The sequence below is a fragment of the Aotus nancymaae genome, unplaced genomic scaffold (genome assembly GCF_030222135.1).
Source record: "Aotus nancymaae isolate 86718 unplaced genomic scaffold, 86718_ANA_hifiasm-v0.15.2.pri h1tg000015l_0, whole genome shotgun sequence".
Taxonomy (NCBI): domain Eukaryota; kingdom Metazoa; phylum Chordata; class Mammalia; order Primates; family Aotidae; genus Aotus; species Aotus nancymaae.
Window position 1 is genome coordinate 9,709,840 of NW_026988426.1, and position 23,894 is coordinate 9,733,733.

Below are 23,894 nucleotides of genomic sequence, written 5' to 3' on the forward strand. Positions count from 1 at the left end.
GCTTGCAAAGAAGGAGGTGGACAGAGGAAGTAGCAAGCTTGTGATCTGCCCTTTTGGGTGACCCTGGTAGAGAATTGTTTTCTTTTTTTTGGCTGAGCACAGGGGACTTTATTGATGGCACATAACAAGATGGGGCTCCCTAGGCCCCTCCCTCTTCAGGATGTCTGCATGGAAACTGTGAGGAGGGGAGATTCTCAGTGTGGTGGGAACTGAGGGTGGCAAGGACTCCCCAGCAGTGAGGGCCTCTCTCTTCCTCTCATGCCCTCTCTGAGGCTGGTGGTCCAGGGGTCTTACTCCTTGGAGCCCATGTGGGCCATAAGGTCCACCACCTTGTTGCTATATCCAAATTTATTGTCATACCAGGAAATGAGCTTGACAAAGTGGTCATTGAGGGCAATGCCAGCCCCAGCATCGAAGGTGGAGCAGTGGGTGTCACTGGTGAAGTCAGAGGAGACAACCTGGTGCTCAGTGTAGCCCAGGATGCCCTTGAGGGGGCCTCCAACACCTGCTTCACACCTTCTTGATGTCATCATATTTGGCAGGTTTTTTCCAGATGGCAGGTCAGGTCCATGACTGACATGTTGGTGGGGACACAGAAGGCCATGCCAGGGAGCTTCTTGTTCAGCTTAGGGATGACTTTGGCCAAAGTCTTGGCAGAGCCAGTAGAGGCAGGGACAATGTTCTAGAGCGCCCCATGGCCATCACACCACAGTTTCCCGGAGGGCCATCCACAGTCTTCTGGGTGGCAGTGATGGCGTGGACTGTGGTCATGAATCTTTCCACAATACCAAAGTTGTCATGGATGACGTTGGTCAAGGGCACTAAGCAGTTGGTGGTGCAGGAGGCATTGCTAATAATCTTGAGGCTGTTGTCATACTTCCTGTGGTTCACCCCCATCACGAACATCAGGGCATCAGCAGAGAAGGCAGAGATGATGACCCTTTTAGCTCCTCCCTGCAAGTCGGCCCCAGCCTTCTCCATGGTGGAAGATGCTGGTGAACTTCACGACATACTCAGCGCCAGCATCACCCCATTTGATTTGGGAGGGATCCTGCACCTGGAAGATGGTGATGGGATTTCCATTGGTAACAAGGTTTCCATTCTCAGCCTTGACAGTGCCATGGAATTTGCCACGAGTGGAATCATACTGGAACATGTAGACCCAAATCTGTTGACTCCAGCCTTCACCTTCATCATGGTGTCTCAGGGATGCAGCTGGCGATGCCTGAGAAGATGCAGATGTCTGTCGAACCGGAGGAGCAGAAAGCCCCTAGTGGAGAGTTTAGCTCAGACTGGATGGATAGACCAGTCCACTGTGAGACAGGGGCAAAGAATGCAGTCTGCTCCTCGGGCTGGAGCCTGAGCTGCCCTGGCCTGGCTGCCCACCCATGGCCACCTTTGGGGTCTCACTGTGCATAAAACTACCTTAGTCCGATATATGGAACAGAGTGGTGAGGGGAACAAGGGCTGTTGTGCCCTTTTATTGTCTGGCTTAGTTCTATCTTTTCATCCCTACTTATCTTTTTCATCCTTTGAAAACTCACTCTTTGCTCTATCCTCTCACTTTTGTTCTTGGCATCGCCCGTCCACAGATCACAGAAGAATGTGTGAGTTAGGTATCCCTTCTCCCTCCACCTTCTTTGAGGCCCGGAACTTACTTTCACAAGGCCTGGAGATGGCAGAAGAATGACTTTTCAATTCTAAATTATTACAGTTTCTCCCGGATTTGACTGGGAAAATGAGCCATCTGAATACTGGTGTATTCACACTCAAAGGCTTAGCCCCTGCACTCTCCATTCCCCTGTGGAATCTGCTACACTTCCTTAAATTCCCTTTTGGTACAGGAGGCCTTCGTTATTCTTGGGGGATATGTTTCAAGAGCCCCAGTGAATGCCTAAAACCATAGATAGTACCTAACCCTATATACACTAAGTTTTTTCCTATACATACATAACTAAGATAAAGCTTAATTTGTAAATTAGGCACAGTACGAGATTAACAATAATAATAATAAAACAGAACGATTCTAACAACGTACGGTAATAAAAGCGATCTGAACGTGGTCTCACTCGCTCTCTGTAACATTTTTGGGCTGCAGTTGACCTCGGGCAACTGAAAGCATGGACGGCAAAACTGTGGATAAGGGGGAACTACCGTCCTTGGCTTCCTGGTGGCTGCCTCACCAGGTTAAAGCAGCAGCAGATGGGAGAGCAGGAATTCGTGGGTTGTACTGTCATAGCTCCGTGACTTTGAGTAAATTACTTCTAAGTGTCGATTTCAACATCTGTAAAATGAGGCAGTTAATTGCATCTCCCACATAGAATTGTTTTGGGTGCATGTTAGAGGTTATTACAGTGCTTGCCACCTATAAGCTCTATGTAGTTGGTAACTACATTTACTATCATTGTTATTGTTATAAAATTCAGATTCCCCACCATCTCCTGTATTTTTCTTTGAATTTTCTCATAAAGACCAAGTTCATTTCTAATTATTGTGAGAATCAGCACACATTCTCCATCTTCTCTATAATCAGGACACTGCATAAGAAGCCAGGCCTCCCCTCCCAAGAGCTAAATAAGCTTTTTACATTACAGGCTTTCTGAAACACACTTGCCTGTTGCAGTTACACAAAGGGGATGCTATTTCCTGCCCTTCCAGCTCCTGTGTCCTCAAAATATGTGAATATGAAACTACTTTTATAGGAACATTCTTTGAAAGTGGCAATGTCAGGAGCCAGGTGCGGTGGCTCACACCTGTAATCCCAGCACTTTGGGAGGCCAAGGCAGGTGGATCACCCGAGGTCGGGGGTTCAAGACCAGCCTGGCCAACATGGCAAAACCCCGTCTCTACTAAAAATACAAAATTAGCTGGGTGTGATAGCGCACACCTGTAATCCCAGCTACTCAGGAGACTGAGGCAGGAGAATCGCTTGAACCCGGGAGGTGGAGGCTGCAGTGAGCCAATCATGCCACTACACTCCAGCCCGGGCAATACAGTGAGACTCTGTCTCAGAAAATTAAAAAAAAAAAAAAAAAGATAGCAGCAATGTCAAATAATGCCTCCTTTCCCAACTATCCCCACCACACATCTCTCCATCCCTACGTGTAACCAGCACCTCCTCTTCTTCTAGACACTCCCACACCGAATATTCCAGGGGCGTCACGAGTCTCCAGTCTGTGGCAATCAGCACTGGGGTGGTGGACAGGCCGGTAGCTGTGGGTCAGGCTTCAAATTGAAGCCTGTCTCTACCACTGTGTAATCTTGAGCAAGTTCCTTAATCATGCGGAGCTGTCATTGTTTCATCCATAAAATGGGCATAATAATTATACCCACCTCATAGGCTTTTGAGGACTAATTAGTGAAAGCTCTGTGCTTCCTGAATCAGTGTTAATCTGCTTGATCAGATGCAGGCATTTAAGAGATGTTCAATACAGACTTGCTGTGAACTGGAGCAAAGCTCGGGGGCCTCCTGCTGAGGGCGATAATCCAAAACATAAGCCAAATTGAAAATGGAGCATTTATCTACATGAAAAGAGCTGGTGAAAAAAAGAAAGAAAATGAAAGCCATTTTCCACCCTTACCATCCCCAACTCTCTCTACTTGGCTGCCCTCAACAAGGCTGACACCAAAGCTGCCGGAAGACAGGACAAAAATGCCCCCCTGAAAAGAGACATAAGAAAAGCAACAAAAGACATTAATATGAATTTGGAACTCCTGGAGCAAACTGAGAGGGAAAAGGAGAGGAGCAGAGATAGGAGTGGACAAAGAGGGGGTCAGGGAGACCCGCATCAATAGTTCTCCCCCATGCGTGGTGTCTGAGTCAGCTCCTGCTGCTGTAACAAGGTACCATAGACCAGGTGGCTTATCAACAACAGAAATTTATTTCTCACAGTTTTGGAGGCTGGAAGTCCAGGATCAGAGTGCTGGTATGGTCGGGTTCTGGTGAGGGCTCTCTTCCGAGGTGCAGACAGATGCCTTCCTGTTGTGGCCTCACATAGAAGAAAGAGGAGGAGGAAGTTCTCTGGGTTCTCTCTCTCTTTTTTTTTTTTTTTTTTTTTTTTTTCTTTAACAGCACTCTCCAGGCAGTCTGGGGTCTCTTTCATAAGGGTATGAATCCCATTCATGAAGGCTCCACCCTCATGACCTAATTACTTCTCAAAGACCCCACCTCCTGATACGATCACATTGCTGGATAGAGCTTCAACAAATGGATTTTAGGAGGACAGTCAGTCCATTGCACTTGATATGGGTGATTTTTCTCTTGTGGAATCATTGCCTCGGTGTGGTACAAACGAGGAGGCCACTAAGGGAAGTGGAGCCCACAAGTCAGGAGAGGCCAGAATGAAGGTAGCGTCCCTGCCCTATGACAGGAATCGGGAGACTCTAAGGGAGGGCTTTGAACTTCCAGGGTTATGGGAAAGAGATATAGGAGATAGTCTCACCTAACTTTCAAGGAGTAGGAAGGCCTCCTCCACCTGGCATCCAGGCTACCATATCCAGCACAGGCAATAATACTGAACACATTCAGACCTCTTTTCATTGAAATTCTCAGAAAACATTCTTAAATAGCCACGGTAAGCCCACTCAGCTGGGTGTCCTATAGGACATCTCTGAGTTGTACCTGGAAGGTTTCCCCACTGTAAGGAGACTTTGGGAGCTATAATTTCGGGGTCATTTATGGCATCCCAGTAGACCTAGACAGAGAAGCAAGATAAGGGTTCATCTTGCTGGAACCTGGAGAGTAGCACACATTCAGCAGCAAAGACTAATCATTTCATTACAATGGGCTTGGCCTTCAAGATACAGAAAGGCAAGAAAGGGGTCTGGTGAGAAGATCTGACACCCTAGAGACAATGTATCAGCATCATTCACTTTGTACTGGAGAAGCCCTGAGGGCTGCTGGTGTCAAGAAAATTATGAGCCCCAGATGTGGCCTCATCAGAGAGGAATGCATCCCAGATTGGGCCAGACATGTGAGAAGTGACACAGAGCCATCCAGGAATCCAGACACAACCTTAACCTGTCATGTCAGTCTGGATACAGAAACAGTTTCTATGCCCACCAGCCAAAGGACAGAACAAAGGGATGAGTCAGAAAGAAGAGGGCAGGGAAGTCAGCGAACAGCTGCTGAGAGGAGGGATGAAAGGGACTGCATAGAGCCTAATGGCCTAAGAGGCCCAATCTCGATGTTTTACTCTCTGATTCCCCAAGGCTGGAAATTGTCCCTGTTCTCTTGTAGAGCCTTTCATCCCAAGACACCCGGGCCTCTCTGCCAGCCGGCAGGTTCATCTGCTGCTTTGGAAGGAAGGATCCAGTGTTGTGTGGCCTGTTTGTCCTAGGCTCAAAGAAACTCTGGCTGGAGAAATATCTGCACCTTCTTCCCTCATTTCCATTTACTTCTAAAGGGTGAACACAAGGCTTAGAGTCAGAGCAGGAGGGGCCCTGGTAGCTAATGCAACCTCCTTTTTTTGTACATGGAGAAACTAGAGTTCAGAAAGGCCATGACCCAGCCTGAAGGTCTACCAGCTACTACTAGCCCTCTCCTGGCTCTTTTCCCATCTCTACAATTTCAACCTTTGTCTCTTCCTCAGTCTTTCTTTTCTCTCTCTCTCTCTCTCTCTCTCTCTCTAGTTACCAAAGAAATATTTGGTGCCAGGCATAATGGCTCATGCGTGTAATCCCAGCATTTTGGGAGGCTGAGGCACGTGGATCACTTGAGCTCAAGGTTTTGAGACCAGCCTGGGCAACATAGGGGAGATCTCATCTCTACAAAAAAAATTTTTAATTTAGCCAGGCCTGGTGATACTTAGTTCCAGCTACTCGGAAAGCTAAGGCAGGAGAATCACGTGAGCCCAGGAGTTTGAGGATGCAGCAAGCTATGATCACGTCACTGCACTCCAGCCTGGATGACAGAGGGAGACCGTTTTAAAAACAAACCAACAAACAAAATGTTCATTGCAGAAAGAATTTTAAATACAAAGTGAAAATTTTCACATAAACACATTCCAGAGATAACAGCTATGTACAGTTTGGTGGTGTATACTCACCCAGATTTCCAGATTTTTTTCTTTCTTTTGCTGTAAATATACCAAAACACACACACACACACACACACACACACACACACACAGAGGTTGTTTTTTTTAATAGAAATCCAAAGCATTCTAAGCATTCGCTCCTGAAATTTGCTTTGTTGCTATTTAATTTTGTTATGGGCATCATTCCATTGTTGACAGCTTGCCATTTTAATAAAAGTATGGTTTTTCATTATGTAAATGCTACATGGTTTATTTCATAATCCCCTATTGTTAAAAATTTAAATCATTTCCTATTTAGGGAAAGCATTACTGCAATTATTTATACTTTCATCTTTGCTCTCTTTCAAGAATACTTCTGTAGGATAAATTCCTGAATGTCAAATACTTAGATCCAAAGCCATGTTCATTTTAATTTTATTAGATAATACCAGTATACCAGTTTTCCACCCAAAATTTACATCTCCATGCAGAATGTATGACAATGTCTGTTTTCCCACACACTTGCCAAATTGAGCAAAAGCACTTTTTAAAATATCTTCCACAAAAATACACCTAAAATATTTTTCTTTTTTCTTTTTTTTTTTTTTTTTTTTTTTTTTGAGACAAAGTCTCACACTGTTGCCCAAGCTGGAGTGCAGTGATGCAATCTTAGCTCCCTGCCACATGTACCTGCTGGGTTCAAGCAATTCTCCTGCCTCAGCCTCCCAAGTAGCTGGGATTACAGGTGTGCACCACCACGCCCAGCTAATTTTTGTATTTTTAGTAGAGATGGGGTTTCGCCATGTTGGCCAGGCTGGTCTCGAACTCCTGACCTCAAGTGATCGGCCTGCCTGGGCCTCCCAAAGTGCTGGGATTATATGCATGAGCCACTGTGCCCAGCCTTATTTTGCTGCTTTTTAATTTGCATTATGTATTTTATAAAGAAATTTCAAGCCAGGCATGGTGGCTCACTCTCATAATCCTAGCACTTTGATCTGCCATCAAGGTGGGAGATCACTTGAGCCCAGGAGTTCAAGACCAGCCCAGGCAACATGGTGAAACTCCATCTCCACCAAAAAAATACAAAAATTAGCTGAGTGCTGTGGCACATGCCTGTAATTCAGCAACTCTGGAAGCTGAGGTGAGAGGATCACTTGAGCTTAGGAGGTCAAGGCTGCAGTGAGCCAAGATCACACCCCTGCCCTCCAATCTAGGCAACAGAGTGAAGGAGTCTGTCTCAAAAAAAAAGAAATGTTATGTTTTTCATTAATTCTTTTGGTGTCAATTATACTTACTCTTTTTATTTGCTTATTCATAAAATTTAGCTTTCTACTGAGTTTTCTCTTACTGATACGTAAAAGAGTTTTGTGTATTAAAAATAGCATTCCTTGGCTGGGTGTGGTGGCTCACACCTGTAATCCCAGCATTCTGGAAGGCCGAGGCAGGTGGATAACCTGAGGTCAGGAGTTCAAAACCAGTCTGGCCAACATGGCAAAACCCTGTCTCTACTAAAAATACAAAAAATTCGCCAGGTGTGGTGGCAGGCACCTGTAATCCCAGCAACTTGGGACGCTGAGGCAGGAGAATCGCTTGAACCCAGGAGGCAGAGGTTGCAGTGAGTGGAGATCATGCCATTGCACTCCAGCCTTGGCATAAGAGAGAGGGAGAGAGAGAGAGAGAGAGAAGGGAAGGAAGGGAAGGGAAGGGAAGGGGAGGGGAGGGGAGGGGAGGGGAGGGGATAAATATCATTTCTTTTACTATCATTTGAATTACATATACTTATCTCAATTCTTTTGTTTTTGACGTTTGCAGCCTTATAAAAAATGTCTAGACAAATTCATCAGTACATTTATTTACAGATCCTGGACTTTTAGCTGTGCTTAAAATGGTCTTTCCTATTTCATACTCATAAAAATATGTACCTACATCCTCATCTAAACTTTAACAATTTTTCTATATTTAAAGTATTGGATCTGTCTGAGTTTATTTTGCTGTAAGAAATAAAGTAGAGATGCATCCTTATTTCTACCTTAAATAGCTACCCTGTTGCCCCAACTCCACTTACAGTCTATTTTTTCCCAGAAGCATCGACATGGCATGTAAGATTCTCATGGATATTTGGTTCTTTTTCTAAATTACATAATTTCATTCCTCTTTCTTCTGCTTTTTTCTGTACTTCCTGCCCTAGGATTTTTTTTAATTACTATGATTCTATGACAGTTTTTAATATTTAGAGAGCTGAATTTAGCCATTTTCCTCACACCCACTCTTACCATTCCTCTTTATTTCCATTGATCTGGATTCTCATGGTTATTCTTCTAAATTCCATATTCTTCCATAAATTTGGTTTTGGATTATTTAGCTCTCCACACAACAACAATAAAAACAAAACCTGTTGGGATTTTAATTAGACTGTTTTGGATTTTCAGATTAATTTGGGGAGAACAGAAGTTATCTTGAACAGAGACTTCCTATACAAAAGCAATATGTGTCTCCATTTATAAATATCTTCTTTTATGACCCTTTATAAAGTTTCACGGCTTCTTCACGTTAAGTCCCACCAATGCTCAGTTCCTAAAAGTGTTCCGTGGGGAAACTGCTATTTCCAATGAGGTCAAAGCATGGAACAAACTCAGTCTGGCCTCAAAGATGGACCCCTTAGTGCCGCAGAACCCATTTCATCCCATCTATTTTCAACTCTGGGCTTCCGTCAAAAGGTAGCTCCCCTACTGGAAGTTGGAATGGGTCGATCCATTAATCAGTGGCAATCAATGGGCACTGGCTGCATACCCAGGCCTGTGCTAGAAAGACAAGATGCAGACCTCATCCTTAAGGAGCTTTTACAGTTTCCGAAGAGACAAGAGGCACACCCCCTAACAATGGTATTTTATATGAACTCATGTACTATGGGCTCTCTTTGATGGTAAATAAAAAAGAAGAGATCTGGAGCAGTCAGGAAGGGTTTCGGGAGGAGATGGGAACTGAGCTGGTGTTGGTACATGGATGTCATTTAGGTAAGCAAAGAGAAAGGAATCAAATACAGGCAAGGGAATCAGCAATCAACAACCATTTATTCAGCACCTCCTATGAACCCAATACTGAGTTAGGCACATGAAAAGGAGTTTATGTTCTCAACAAGTATCTTTATACATTCACTATAAGACAAGCTCTGTGTTGGGTGCTAGAGAAACCAAGACAAGTAAGATTGAGCCTGGTTTTAAGGAGCTTGTGAACAAGGAAGACAAATCTTTAAATAAGTTCAACTGTTATGATGGAAATCTGTAGAGAGAAGAGCAGAGACTCTTAATCTGGGGACTATGTACTTCCTGGACATCCATGGATGAGATTCAGCAGGCCTGTAAATCCCTGAAATTACATGGCGCTGAATTATCTGCTTAACCAGTATTGGCAAGTTAAAAGTGACACAAAACTTCTAGCTTCTAGATACTTGCATTTTAATTCAGATAAAATACATGTAAAGACATCATTACTTCTAGGAGTTGTTAAAATAATATTAATTTTAATAAAAAAATTTAAAAATGTAAAAACACACCATAACAAAAAAAAAACCCTAAGTACCTAGTTCTAATCTTCCCCACCCCAAAAGTATTCTAAGAGTTTAGAGACAATATTGTGTCTTATGGAAACTAATTTGAGGCAGGAAGATTAGGGTTTCAATCATAACTCTACCACTTAATATCTGTGTCAAATTGGGTGAGTTCCATACACACACGGCTTCCATTTCCACGGTTGTAAATTGGGAATTATAGAACCCTAGGCGTTACACAAGGCGCCATCATGCCTGTTGTAAAGATAAAAACATTTGGGAGGCTGAGGCGGGTGGATCGCGAGGTCAAGAGATCGAGACCATCCTGGTCAACATGGTGAAACCCCGTCTCTACTAAAAATACGAAAATTAGCTGGGCATGGTGGCGCGTGCCTGTAATCCCAGCTACTCAGGAGGCTGAGGGAGGAGAATTGCCTGAACCCAGGAGGCGGAGGTTGCGGTGAGCCGAGATCATGCCATTGCACTCCAGCCTGGGTAACAAGAGCGAAACTCCATCTCAAGAAAAAAAAAAGATAAAAATATTAATAGGTTGGACGTGTAGGTCATCTGGATCTTAGCAGGCCTTCCCAGCCTGTTCATTCCTTCCTTCTGCTTTCACACTTCAGAAGAAAATGGTTATGAGAAGAAAGAATTTGAGCCAGGCCTGAAAGGATGGAGAAAAAAAGGCATCTCAGACCAATGTGGACAGCATGAATAAAGGGAAAGGGTCCAGAAAAGTCAATGCTGTTGCAAAGAATCAGTCCATTGCAGACAAGTTGAACAGGTCTTATAGTCTAGCCTAAGCAGTTTGAACTTGATCCTATACGCTAGAGGAGCCACTGGAGGACTGGGGCCAAGGGAGTCAATCTCATAGTGAGGTGGCCCTCAGCCCAGCCTTTGCTCACCCATGAATCCCAAGATACACACAATAACAGTTCTTAAAAATAAAATTGTAATGTGGGCTAAGGCAAAACTTCTCACCTCAGAATCTTGTTAAAAAGTAGATTTTGATCTGGACATAGGGGCACCTGCCTGTAGTTCCAACTACTCAGGAGGCTGAAGCAGGAGGATTGCTTGAACCCAGAAATCAAGGCCAGCCTGGGCAACATAGCAAGTTCAGAGCCAGCCTGGGCAATATAGCAAGACCCCAGCTCTTTAAAAAAAAAAGCAGATTCTGATGCACTGGATCAGAGATTCTGCATTTCTAACTATCACTCAGGTGCTGCTTATCCATGAACCTCATTTTGCATAGCCAGAGGCTAACACATTTTGGTTTTATTATTTTCATCACTATTATTCATGCAATACCTGTTGGCTGAGTGCCTGTCACATGTCAGGCACTGTGCTAGGTAGGCCTTGCGCAGAGAGAGGAGTCAGACGTGAACTCTCTTTTCTAGTCATTCACAGTCTAATCAGAGTAGATGAGTTATAGACCTAAGCAATTGTAATCCAAGGTCAAAAGGGATAAATGCCACATTTTCACTTCAGAAAAGGTGTTTTGACAATTCAGTGTTCCCAGTTAAGGGAGAAATTGCCTACTGTTTACAGAAATGAATTAATACTCCTCTTTCTTACTATTAAATGAGTAAAAACTTAAACTTCAAAATTGGATTTTAATTACAGTCCACCACATACTAGGCATGTGACCTTGTTAGCCTCTTAAGCCTTCATTTCCTCATCTGCAAAATGAAATCCATAGTAGCAGGGCTGTTGGAGAATTGCAATAGAGAATGTTTGTAAATGTGGTACCTTAATAACTCGTTTGGGAATGGAGTTGTAAAAGGTGGCTCTGGTGATTATTACTGTTTTCAGCGATTGTTTCAAAACTTAACATGACTCTATTGGCCCAAAGGTATTGTATTCATTGGACAAGTTTATGATTTCATTCTAGGGTTAAGTGGAAAATAAAAATGGAAAAACCTTGAAGGGAATTTCCAAATCCAAGGTAACCTTCTTTTACAAAGCTGGTGCTGAAATAATGAGCAACTCTTGTAAATCTTTCCAGTTTTTGCTGAGATGTGGTTTGGCTGACAGTGTAGCCAAATGCCCCTAATAAGAGTCACGCTGAAAAGGAGTTCCACTCCATTTACAAGAGGATCAAAAGAGTTTCCCCACCGACTGACTCCCCTAAGGTCATTGGCTTGTTTGACACTGTGAAATAAATCACATCAACTTTATAATCCCATAGTCCCAGAATGTCAGGGCCCAGAGGGATGTTAGAAGCCACCCAGCCTGTGGCTGGTATTTTGTGGACCAGATAAATGATATTTCAGTCCCCACGCCACGCTGTCGTCTCCAAGCCCTCTCATTGCCTCATTTCTTCAGCCAGTATTGAGTGAAGGCCAATGGGTTTAAGAATATGTAAAGACAGACAGCACTTTGGGAGGCCGAGGCAGGTGGATCACTAGAGGTCAGGAGTTCAAGACCAGCCTGGCCAACATGATGAAACCCTGTCTCCACCAAAACATAAAAAACTAGCCCCAGCTACTCGGAAGACTGAGGCAGGAGAATCGCTTAAACCTGGAAGGTAGAAGTTGCAGGGAGTTGAGATCGTGCCATTGCTCTCCAGCCTGGGCAACAGAGTGAGACCCTGTCTCAAAAAAAAGAGTATGTAAAGAATGAAAAGATCCCCCCACTTATGCCCCATAATAAGGAGATAGCAACAGGGGGCCACAGGCACATCAGGAACTAATGAGGGAGCTGTCTGGGTTAATAGCCAAAGATTTCATTTAAAAAGTCTCTTTCTCAGGGACCTCAGACTGATGCTGACATCTGTCTGAGTGGTGCTGCCATCCATCTGATTTCATTTTAAACCTCTCAAATCATCTGATTTCATTTTAAACCTCTCTTTCTCTCGCCTGTAAGGTACCTTGCACCAGTGCTACCATCTACCCATTTCCTCATCTGCAAAATAGGGATAATCCCACCCTGCTCAGGGAGCTGTTGGGCGGGATTAAATGAAATAGGATCTAAGAAAGTTGGCGGCACATAAGGACCCAATACGCACAGCATCTTTTGGCTTGTTTGTTTTTCAGCTTTTATTTTACCTTTTTTTTTTTTTGAGACCAAGTCTCACTCTGTTCCCCAGGCTGGAATGCAATGGTGCCATCACAGCTCACTTCAGCCTCAACCTCCTGGGTTCAAGTGATCCTCCCACCTCAGCCTCCTGAATAGCTGGGACCACAGGTTTGGGAACCACCGCACCTGGTTATTTATTTATTTATTTATTTTTTGATCTTTTGGCTTGTTTGATTTTTAGCTTTTATTTCTTCTTTTTCTTTTCCTTTTCTTTCTTTTTTTTTTTTTTTGTGTGTGTATGTGCGACAAGGTCTATGTTGCCTGGGTTGGTCTCAAACTCCTGGGCTTGAGTGATTCTCCTGCTTCGGCCTTCCCAAGTCCTGGGATTATAGGAATGAGCCACTGCACCTGGCCTGTCTTTTAGCTTTTAGATAATATTCACTGGATTTTCCCCAGTTACAGAAGGAATTTGTGTTCATGGAGAAAATTTTGGAAAATACCGAAAAGCACAGAGAAGGAAAATTCACCCGTAATTCCCCCACACTGAAAGATAAGCACTGTTCGCATTCCAGTGCACACCCTCCCTCCCAGTCCCTTCTATAATGAGCCTTGAGTCTTGACAGTGAATAAACAAAAATATTAAATATATATATGTATGTATATATCCACACACCTAAGTATGTATATTTTGTTTTCCTGTGAGCTGCATTGTGATGATTAAGAGCCTCTGTTACAGCTGCCTGGATTTAAATTCTAACTCTATTACCCACTAGCTCTGTAGCCTCGGGGAACTTACCTGTCAAATTTCAGTTTCTGTTCCTGCGTGTATAAGAATCATGGCCCCCAGGCCAGTGATGCAGGTTGGACACAGTCATCAAGAATTGTTGTAAATGACAGTATGAATGGTGCCTTCTAGAACACAGTCATGAGGGGCTGCCCTGGGAACAGTGGCGGCTGTTGAATGAGTAACTGGCCCAACAGCAGTTAAGCGCTTAGCCCATTCCCTGGCACAGAGTCAGAGTTTGTTAAGTGGTAGCAACTATTCTACAGACATGCCCTGAGGTTGTGACGAGCGGAGGTTCGCAGAGGGTTGAGACCTCCACGGTTCACTGTTTACTGTTCAGATTTGTTGAATGGCACCTTAAGAATGACTGGCTGGGGCCATGTCCAGCCAAGAAATGTTTCTCCCTGTGTAGATACCGCTCACCGTGAGCCTTTGATCCTGCACTTCTCAGTCCCTCTAAATCACCCTTGGGCAATTAAAGTCTAAGTGACATGGGGTGGGCTCACAGCAACATCTGTTCCTTGATTTATCCGTCCTCCCCTCACCGCCCCACCCTGGGAAAAAAAGAATAATAGAAATGCCTCCCACACGTGGTTTCCCAGGGCTGCATCTACACAGCAGGTGAAATTCACCATGGATTTGGGTGGTGTGCAAGACTGAAATGACAGCTAGAGAAAGCACAAGAAACTGGGAGTCACATATTCAGCCAGTTTATCACGGAGCAAATATCCATTCAGCACCTGCTGCGTGTGCCAGGGCGTGGTCTCTCCAGTGACAAAGCGGTTCCCTGTTCACTTCTCTTTCAATCCTGTAGGTTTCTCAAAGAGGAATGCCTCTCAGTTTAGGGCCAGAATGTCTTCAGCACCTCTCAAGCACTGCTAATCCCCCTTTTTGAGAAAGAGGGAGTAGGCCTCATTCACACCACAGTCTGGAGCTATCCAGAGATACAAACATTGTTTTGTTTTCATCTTATTTTCTCCACCATGATGTTTTATTTATAGTAAATGATGCAAGTTTTAAAACAGTGACAGAAAGCTTCCTTTAAAAGAATTGAGATATCGAAAGCTAATTGATGCAAAGAAAAGCACTAAGTAAATGGTGGTCCAGATGGCAGAGTGATGAATGCTTAGGAAGCTTTAGACCTGATCCCTTTAAGACCATGATGACAGCTATGGACCCTCACCAGTGAAAATACAGGAATATTGCCCACAATTTTAGCATGTTCAGGAACCATGTGGAGCCCATCATTCAGCTGGCATTGGAAAGAGCAGAAGGGTAAGTCTCAATGCCCAGACAGCACATAGACCTCACCCTCTTCACTACCTTCCTCATCTTGGTAGCAGTGGTAAGGGTGGTAGCAGCAGCACTGGCAGCTGTAATAGTAGCAGCGTTCAAAGCAGTCCTCATTGCTATACTTATTGAGTGCTTTCAATATGCCAGGTACTTACCAAGACTAAGTTCAACTCATCCGTAAAGAAAAGAATTATTACCCTCCCCATTTTCCAGGAAACCAAACCTTAGCGAACTCGAATATCTTCTCCAAGGTCACCCAGCCGAGAATGCCAGGGCTAGGGTTTGAGCCATGATCTATATACCTATGATGTCTGAGCAGGTCCTTAACCACTAAACTTTACTGCCTCAATACATATTTGTTGAAGCAAATAAATGGCAACTTGGACAGGTCCTGGTGGTCACTCTGCCGTTCACCAGATGAGTGACCTTGAGTGAGTCACTCCTCTCACCTTCACTGACCCTCCATTAAGGAAGAAGCCTTCCCAGGCCTGGCAAGCCAGGATTCCAAGAGGCAGAGCAAGGAGCATCGGGAATATTCCATGAGCAAGAGAAGCGGAGACAGACTCAGGGCCGGGCTCAGGAACATGCACAGAGGGTTAGTGGCATTGTTAAAGAGTCCAGTGTAGCTCTGACTTCCAGCACAGAGCGTGCGGGCTTCCAAGAACCCATACTCCCTGTTGTATTTACTCTCCTCTCCCGGCAGCTTCACCCACCACACTATTCTCCAATGACAGGTCTGTTTGTGTGCTCAAGGAAAAAGATCCCTGTCACACATCCTTTTACATGCCTGACAGGCTCAGCACCTTGTCACTTAACGACAGCTTCTTGGTTCTCACCAGGGCAGGCCAGTGCAGCAAATGGGACCCTCCTAATCCCAGCAGCTACTGTGCTAGTGGAGGAAGAAGGAGAGAGGGGGCCGAAAAATTTGTGGACTCTGTGGCAGTCTCGCGGTCCAGCCCCTGTCCCACACTGCCCCGCTGTGGTGAGAGTCTAGGGAAGCAGGCATGTCGCAGCAGGGATGGGCAATCTCGGTTTCATGAGGACTCTGACTTCATGAGGACTCTGATTTTTTTTCTTTTTCTTGAGACAGCCCAGGCTGTAGAACAAGGGCATGATCTCAGCTCACTGCAACCTCCACCTCCTAGGTTCAAGCGAGCATTTTGGCTAATTTTTGTATTTTTAGTAAAGACAGGGTTTTACCATGTTGGCCAGGCTGGTCTTGAACTCCTGACCTCAGGTGATCCGCCCACCTTGGACTCCCGAAGTGCCTGGATTACAGGCATGAGCCACCATGCCCAGCCAGAACTCTGAATTTTAAGGCTGAAAAAGACTCAGCTCACACCACTCAATTAAAGAAGGAAAACAGGCACAAAATTGGAAAGCATTTTACCCAAAATGATATGTGGAGTTAGTAATATAGGTCTCAAATATGTTCCCTAAAATTAGATTTCCAGCCCAATCACGGATTTACAGGAGCAATAATTATTATTTAGTTAATTACTGTTCATGCAGAGTTGACTGGGTGACAGACACCTGGGATCCAGAGTGCTTATAAGGACTTTACATGTTTTTACCGTGCTTAATCCTCACAACTCAGAGAGGTCAATACTATCATCAGCCCATCTTACTGATGAGGAACTAAGGCTTAGGAACAGTATAAAACTGGCCCAAGGTCACATGGCTAGAGCCAGGATTCTATCCCAGGGAGCCCCATTCCAACAAAAAGGGGGACTCCCTGTCGGAAGTCACTGTAGACTCGCTCAGGGTATCCTCCTTTGCAAGAGGACAAAATAAAATGAAATGTGAATGGAACAAGAGGGCAAGATCAGTGTTCACCTATCAAACAAGTGAGGGTTAAAGAGGCTGAAAGAGCCCAGAGCTGGGGAGTCGTAGGGAAAATGTCAGACTCAGGCACAGTTGATAGGTAGGTAAATTAGTACAACCAGTTCAGAACGCCATTTGGCTGTCAGTGCTTAAATGTGGAAATGACCCAGTGATTCCACATGTGGAATTTATTGTATAGAAACACTCCAATGTGCAGGTAAAAAGTGAATGCATGTAGCTTTCCATCACTGCAGTCCACAATAGTCAAAATTTGGAAATCACCTATAGAGAAGGCATTAGGTAAAACTACCTTCTATCCGGACAGTAGGATGTAATGCAGCCCTTGTGGGGTAGGGAGAGAAGTGAAATAGCACCACACACCTTGACAGGGAAATACCTTTTATATACTCTAAGCAAAGAGAGCAATTTGGGGAGAGGTATGTGTAGTAAAAAAGCCCATTTTTTTAAAATCTAGGAGGATTCAAAACAAAACTGTTAACTCTGATCCCTTCTGCTGAAATGAAGTATTTTTGCTCTATATTTAACAGATTTTTTGTAATATGTAATTTTTAAATTCAGCATGTATTACTTTTGAAATAAAAAAAAATATACAAATCTAGAGGGGAAAAGAAAAGAAGATACAGCTCCTTCCCAGAAGGAATTTACAATCTGGGTGATGAACTAGGGCTCAGCCAGTCCTGGGATGGCTTAACATGAAAAAGAAAATGATAAAATAACAAAATACGATCTGCCTGTGTGACTTCTATGGGGTCCAGAATAAAGAAGTCCATCTGAGTTGGGTGGGGCTAATCAGAGCTGAGTTCCTGGAGGAGAATGGACCAGGATATAAAGTATATTTAGAAAATGATCACTATTATTTTCAAGATGGCAGACCCTGTGTCAAGTATTTTACATGGATATTTTCATGTATTCACAGTAACTCTATGACACAGATATTGTCCCCATTTTATGGATGGGAAAATTGAGGCTGAGATGGCTAATTAACTCTTCTAACAGCCAATACCTCAAGAAGGGCTTCAATACGGGTCTGTGTCATCCGAAGTTCTGGATTCCAGCCACTTGAACACACTGCTTAATCAGCCAAGGGCAAAAAATGGCCTTCTTCTCAGAGAAATAAACAGTGTAACGAGCCCAAACCCAAAATGTGGCAGCAAATGCCCATGAGAAAAGTTGGCATCACCTCCTCACCTTTGGCTGGACACTTCTCAGGGCCATGGTTCTTGGAGGGTGCTTTGTAAGAAAACAAAGGCAAAAATCTAGCCCATCTTTGTCCTTGACAAGGCGCTTGCAGTGTGATGAACGTGAAGAACAACCAAAAAAGATATGTCACTTGTACACAGGGGAAGAGTGAAATTTACGCCCCCTCTCTAATGCTACATTTGTTCTGTTGAATGGCCTCTTAGCTGCCATGGTGCAACACCACACCCCAAACTCATCTCTGTATTCCCATGGCTTGTCCTCATGCCTAGCACTTAGCAGGAGCTCAGTGTTTGTGGAATAGATGAATGAATGAATGAAATGAATGAATGTATAAAAATTTAAATAACTATGATTATCCTACACTGGTGTTCTGATCCAAAAAAAAAATGAGACCAACAATAGTACCTTACTCAGTGGTACCTTCCAATTATAATTATTCAATAAGCTAGTAGTGTGAACAGTTAACTCAGGACTTGCATAGCACACACAGTATAAATGGTGGCTATGATAGATGTTAGCTATTAGCATTTTTTTATATTTGTGTATCCTTTAAAAGAGCCAGTTTCTCAGGTTGCATCCCCATTTATCCATTTATTGCCTATTTCACAACCACCTTCAAGTTGGCACCAAACAAAGTTACAAGTTTGTCTGCAACAATCATGCTTTCCTGCTCTGGATCCTGCCCACCTGTGGCCACCTCTCCAGCCTCCATCCTAGGCCCTATGAGTCCTCATGCAAAGTAATGTGCTGCCTACATACACACTCATCCCTGGGTAATGCACAAGGCTTCCAGACTTTACTTCCTTCACTCTACTTCTCCCCTAAATTTTCTTTTTTGTAGAGAAAGGAGTCTCATTATGTTGCCCCGGCTGGTCTTGAACTCCTGGTCTCAAGCTATCCTCCTGCCTTGGCCTCCCAAAGTGCTGGGATTACAGATGTGAACCTCCATGTCTGGCCCTCCCAAAATTTATTCTCCAGTTTCCTATTTTGTCAAGGTCAGTTTCCTACATTCTTCAGACTCAGTGACGGAAATAAGCCCATCCCTGTGGACAGAGACAACTTCCCCCATCAAGGAATACTTGATGTTCACATACCATAGTTGCATTTCAGCTGGGGCCTTCTGTACACTGTCTTAATCCAAAAGAGTAGCTCCAATGGTGAGACTCAAACCTAATGGTATGAGTCTTGTCACAAATCAGACCACAAGATGGTGCCCTCTGGCCGGGTGCAGTAACTCACTCCTGTAATCTCAGCACTTTGGAAGGTCGAGGTGGGTGGATCACCTGAGGTCAGGAGTTCGAGACCAGCCTGGCCAACCTGATGAACCCCCATCTCTACTAAAAATACAAAAAAATTAGCTGGGTGTCATGGTTGGCGCCTGTAGCCCCAGCTACTCAGGAGGCTGAGGCAGGAGAATCACTTGAACCCAGGAGGCAGAGGTTGCAATGAGGTGAGATCACACCATTGCACTCCAGTCTGGGTGACAGAGTGAGACTCTGTCTCAAAAAAAAAAAAAAAAAAAGATGGTGCCCTCCCTTGTCTCACCTAGACCAAACCTAGAAAGTAGCCCACTGCCACATTTCCCACTACCTGAAGAAGTCAGTATTTATACTTACCGCTTACCTCCAGGTATGGATAACCTTCTTTCTAAGTTGAACTCCTGGCTGACTTAGTCCTGCACCAGGAGCCCAGCCATTGCCCTCCAGCAGCCACCACTGAGTTACTGAGCAGAGAATTAGGAGTCAGGCTCCTGTATTTCTTCTCTGTAGCATTTCACCTTCTTGATTATTTGAGATTCAGAAGAGGCCAAATCTCAGTTATAATCAAGAAGGTGAAATGCTACAGAGAAGAAACGCAAGAGCAATCCAAAATCACAGAAAGGAATCCTTGTGGCATCTGTGCCAACCACCTCAGGAATTTTCAGCTACTCTCTGGGTCTTGGTGTCTCCACCTGCAAAATGGTTGGACTTTGCAGGTTGGACTCTTCATTTAACAAATAGATTCAATGATGACATCATACACCAGGCCCTTGGGAAGCTCAGTCTGAGAAGACAGGAATACAAAAGTTAATATGCCACAAGCCAGGTGGTAGGGACGGAGATATGATTAGAAGATACAAAATGTTCTAGAAAGTCTTCCATTTTAAAAAATATTTATGGCCGGGCACGGTGGCTCACGCCTATAATCCCAGTACTTTGGGAGGCGGAGGCAGATGGATCACGAGGTCAAGAGATTGAGACCATTCTGGTCAACATGGTGAAACCCCATCTCTACTAAAAATACAAAAATTAGCTGGGCATGGTGGTGCATACCTGTAGTCCCAGCTACTCGGGAAGCTGAGGCAGGAGATTTGCTTGAACCCAGAAGGCAGAGATTGCGGTGAGCCGAGATCACGCCGTTGCACTCCAGCCTGGGTAGCAAGAGTGAAACTCTGTCTCAAAAAAAAAAAAAAAAAAATTAAATTTCTATATACAAGAGGAAAAATCTGAAAGTATATACACCAAAATGTGGTATTTTGGCACTGTGGAGTTATATGTGCTTTTAAAATAGTTTTTATTTTTGCATTTTTACATTTTCTCATCTTTATACAGAGTATTATTAATTGCATCTTTTTAAAAAAATTTTTATTCAAATAGAATTTAAATCCCAGATATATTACAAGCATGCTGTGTGACCTGGGGCAAATCATTTAACCTCTCCTGACTTATATTTAAAATGGAAATTGTTTTTAATTTAATATTGCCATAAAATGTTTTGGGATCTCAAATTCAGAGGGATGAGTTAATCATGTTTCTTATTCATAATGTCTCATCATCATGAGTCTATGCCAGGCCTCTCTCTTATTATATGGATTTATTTCCTTTTATTCCCATTCCCATTTCCCTCTGCCTCCACCCCTAGGCATTCTGTCTCTAGTATGTTTCTGTTAATTTGAAAGTGTTTTTGCAAAATGCATCTGGTTGTTTGGCGAGCTACTTAAATGGTATTATGTCATAAATCTCATTCTGTTTCCTACTTTTTTCACAAAGAACCATGTATTTCAGATCTTTCCATGTGGCCATGTGGACATGTCACCCTAGGCCTCTAAGTGCTGCATAATATCCGAGAATGCATCTACCCCATTCTACTTTTCCCAGGGAGGGACATTCCCAGGGAGGAATTTGTCTCCAAATTCCTGTCACTACAAACAATATTGCCATGAGCCCCCTCACATATGAATTCTTAGGGACTTGTGTGAAAATTCATTGAGATCTGTGACCTGGAGCGGAATGGCTGGGTCACAAGGTGTATGTATACTTAATTAGACCAAGTGCTACCAGAGTCTTCTCCAGGATGTGTATATAGCCTGTGCCCCCACCAGCCATGCACAAGGCTCCTCATGTCCCCACATGCCTGTGTGCACTTGGAACTATCCAGCTTCCTAATTTTTGCCAACCTATCACGTATGTCCCTTTGTGGTTTTCATTGTCGTTGTTGTTTTTTAGAGACAGGGTCTTGCTCTGACACCCAGGCTGGAGGGCAGTGGCATGATCATAGCTCACTGCAGCCTTGAACTCTTGGGCTCAAGGGATCCTCCTGCCTTAGCCTCCCAAGTAGCTAGGACTACAGGCACGCACCAACACGCCTGGTTAATTCTTTATTTCTTTTGCAGAGACAAGGTCCCCCTATACTGCCCAGGCTGGTCTCAAACCCTTGGGCTCAAGTGATCCTACTGCCTTGGATTACAGGCATGAGCCACTGCACTCAGCCTCTTTGCCGTTTTTATTTGACTGCCTACTATTTTGATTATTTTTTGATATGTTCATTAGCCTTTGAGTTTCCTATTTTGTGAATTTCCTGCTCATTTCCATTGCCCACGTTTCTACTGGGAACACTTTTTCTTGCTGATTGTAAGAGTTCCTTGCATATTCTAAATATCAATCCCTTGACTGTTTTGGACATTGTAAATATCTTCTCAGATTCTTGCCTCATGATTCGTCCTTTTGAAGTATTGTTTTTCCTCACTCCTAGATCAAAAAAATGGTCCTTTATGTTGTCCTCTTTTACCTTTAAAACTTTACCTTTCACATTTAGGTCTTTAATACACCTTCTACTTTTCACGGAAATAATTCGGCATCTACTTCATGGCGTTTTGTGAAGGTTAAACTAACATAGGGAAAGCACCCATCACGGTGCCTGACCCAAAAGAGATGTGCAATTGTGGGCGATGATTGTTAGCCCCTAGATCGAAGGGGGCAAGTGCTACCGAAGGAAATCTTAGAAGCTTAGATGTTGTTTAACTAGATCAAGAAAGGTTGCACGGACAAAGGCGAAGTTATCGAGGCCAGCCCTAAAAATGAATGTGGGATTCATTCATTCTGAAATAGGGAAGTATTCCAGGCAGAGGAACTGGCTCTGGGAAAGGCCTGACGGCAGAACCGCTGCGGGCTGAAAAGGTTGAGGAGGAGCATATTGGGGTGAGAGCTTGACTACTCACAAATTGCTGTCTTTCTGCCCGTGCCCACCCCCCTCCCCACTGCAGGCTCCCTGTTCTCCACCCTGAAGCCCCCCGACGCCGTGTTCAAGGTGGTGTTCTGGCTGGGCTACTTCAACAGCTGCCTCAACCCCATCATCTACCCATGCTCCAGCAAGGAGTTCAAGCGCGCCTTCGTGCGCATCCTCGGGTGCCAGTGCCGCGGTCGTCGCCGCCGCCGCCGCCGCCGCCGTCGCCTGGGTGGCTGCGCCTACACCTACCGGCCGTGGACGCGCGGCGGCTCGCTGGAGCGCTCGCAGTCGCGCAAGGACTCGCTGGACGACAGCGGCAGCTGCCTGAGCGGCAGCCAGCGGACCCTGCCCTCGGCCTCGCCGAGCCCGGGCTATCTGGGCCGCGGCGCGCCGCCGCCGGTCGAGCTGTACGCCTTCCCGGAGTGGAAGGCGCCCGGCGCCCTCCTGAGCCTGCCCGCGCCCGAGCCCCCCGGCCGCCGTGGCCGCCACGACTCGGGCCCGCTGTTCACCTTCAAGCTCCTGGCCGAGCCCGAGAGCCCCGGGACCGACGGCGGCGCCAGCAACGGGGGCTGCGAGCCCGCGGCCGACGTGGCCAACGGGCAGCCAGGCTTCAAAAGCAACATGCCCCTGGCGCCCGGGCAGTTTTAGGGTCCCCGTGCGCAGCTTCCTTTCCCTGGGGAGGAAATCATCTTGGGCGGGAGGGGAGGGCGGGCGGAGCGGGGAGGGGAGCGTCCGCGCCGGGTAGACGCGCGCCCCAAGGGGAACCGGGGGGAGGGCCGGGGAGAGGGGCAGCTGCTTTTCTGGCAGGGGCATGGGTGCCAGGTACCACGCAGAGAGCCGGGCCGAGCATGCTGAGAGCCTGGGGGACCCGACGCCGCCGGGATTTACCTCTCTCTCTCCCTCTGTGTATATATAAACGAGTCCCTCTCTACTTGTATTTAACCGTGGGTGCACGTGCGTGTGTCTGTGCGGTGTGCGTGTGTTCCGCATGTGTGTGCGCGTGGGGCCGCCCTGCGGGGGCGGAGCGAGTGTGCGCCCAGGAGGCAGCCGGGGGCGTTGTGTGTGTCGTGATTTCGTACCTCTCAAGCCCCTACTTGTACTTCACTGAAGGATGGCACTTTGGTGGGGTTGGAAACAAAGTCGGACATTAAAGGTCATTTCTCCTGTGCGGCTTTGCGTGGTCTGTGGACGAGCGGCAGGCAGAGCCTTGCGTTTCCTCTTGCTTCCGCTTCGGATTTGACCCAGTCCTGTGTCTTAGGCTCCTTCTTCGCTTTCCTTTTCCCTGCCCTCCAGCCTCCACCCTAGAAGAGTCGCTCTCACCATGTCCTGAGGACAATTAGTGCAGGCTCCCCTAGGTCCCTTTTATGCCTTTGTGGTTACTGACCTCCGGGACTGCACAAATCTGGCCCTGTGGCTGAACGTGACCCCCCGGACTTGCCTAATAAATCCTGCTTACCTGCTTTTGACCCTTAGCAGCATGTGAATCCTCCTGTGGCTCCTTCCTGCTGTGACCAACACTGAGCAATGTCTGGCTTGGTCCTGATCCCTAGAACCCCAATCCCAGGTGGGGTTCCCTGGCCCATCCCCTAAATGGGCCTGTTTCCTGAGAGGAGATGAAGCCCAGGCACAGAGAGGGGCTGGTTCCCTTCCCTCCCTGGGCCAACACTCCACTGATTGTTTGCCTGTGCCCACAGAACCTGAAAAG

The 23,894-nt window shown here is 45.4% G+C and overlaps 1 protein-coding gene across 2 annotated transcripts in view; it reads left to right on the forward strand.

Moving 5' to 3' along the window:
- The window catches only part of ADRA1B (adrenoceptor alpha 1B), a 109,629-nt gene extending 86,153 nt beyond the window's left edge, over positions 1 to 23,476 (forward strand). For both annotated transcript variants that reach the window (XM_064376499.1, XM_012461054.2), the window contains one exon: positions 22,227 to 23,476. In XM_064376499.1, the coding sequence (XP_064232569.1) occupies positions 22,227 to 22,837 (611 nt within the window). In that variant the 3' untranslated portion in view covers positions 22,838 to 23,476. The remainder of the gene's footprint in view (positions 1 to 22,226) is intronic.
- Positions 23,477 to 23,894: the final 418 nt, after the last annotated feature.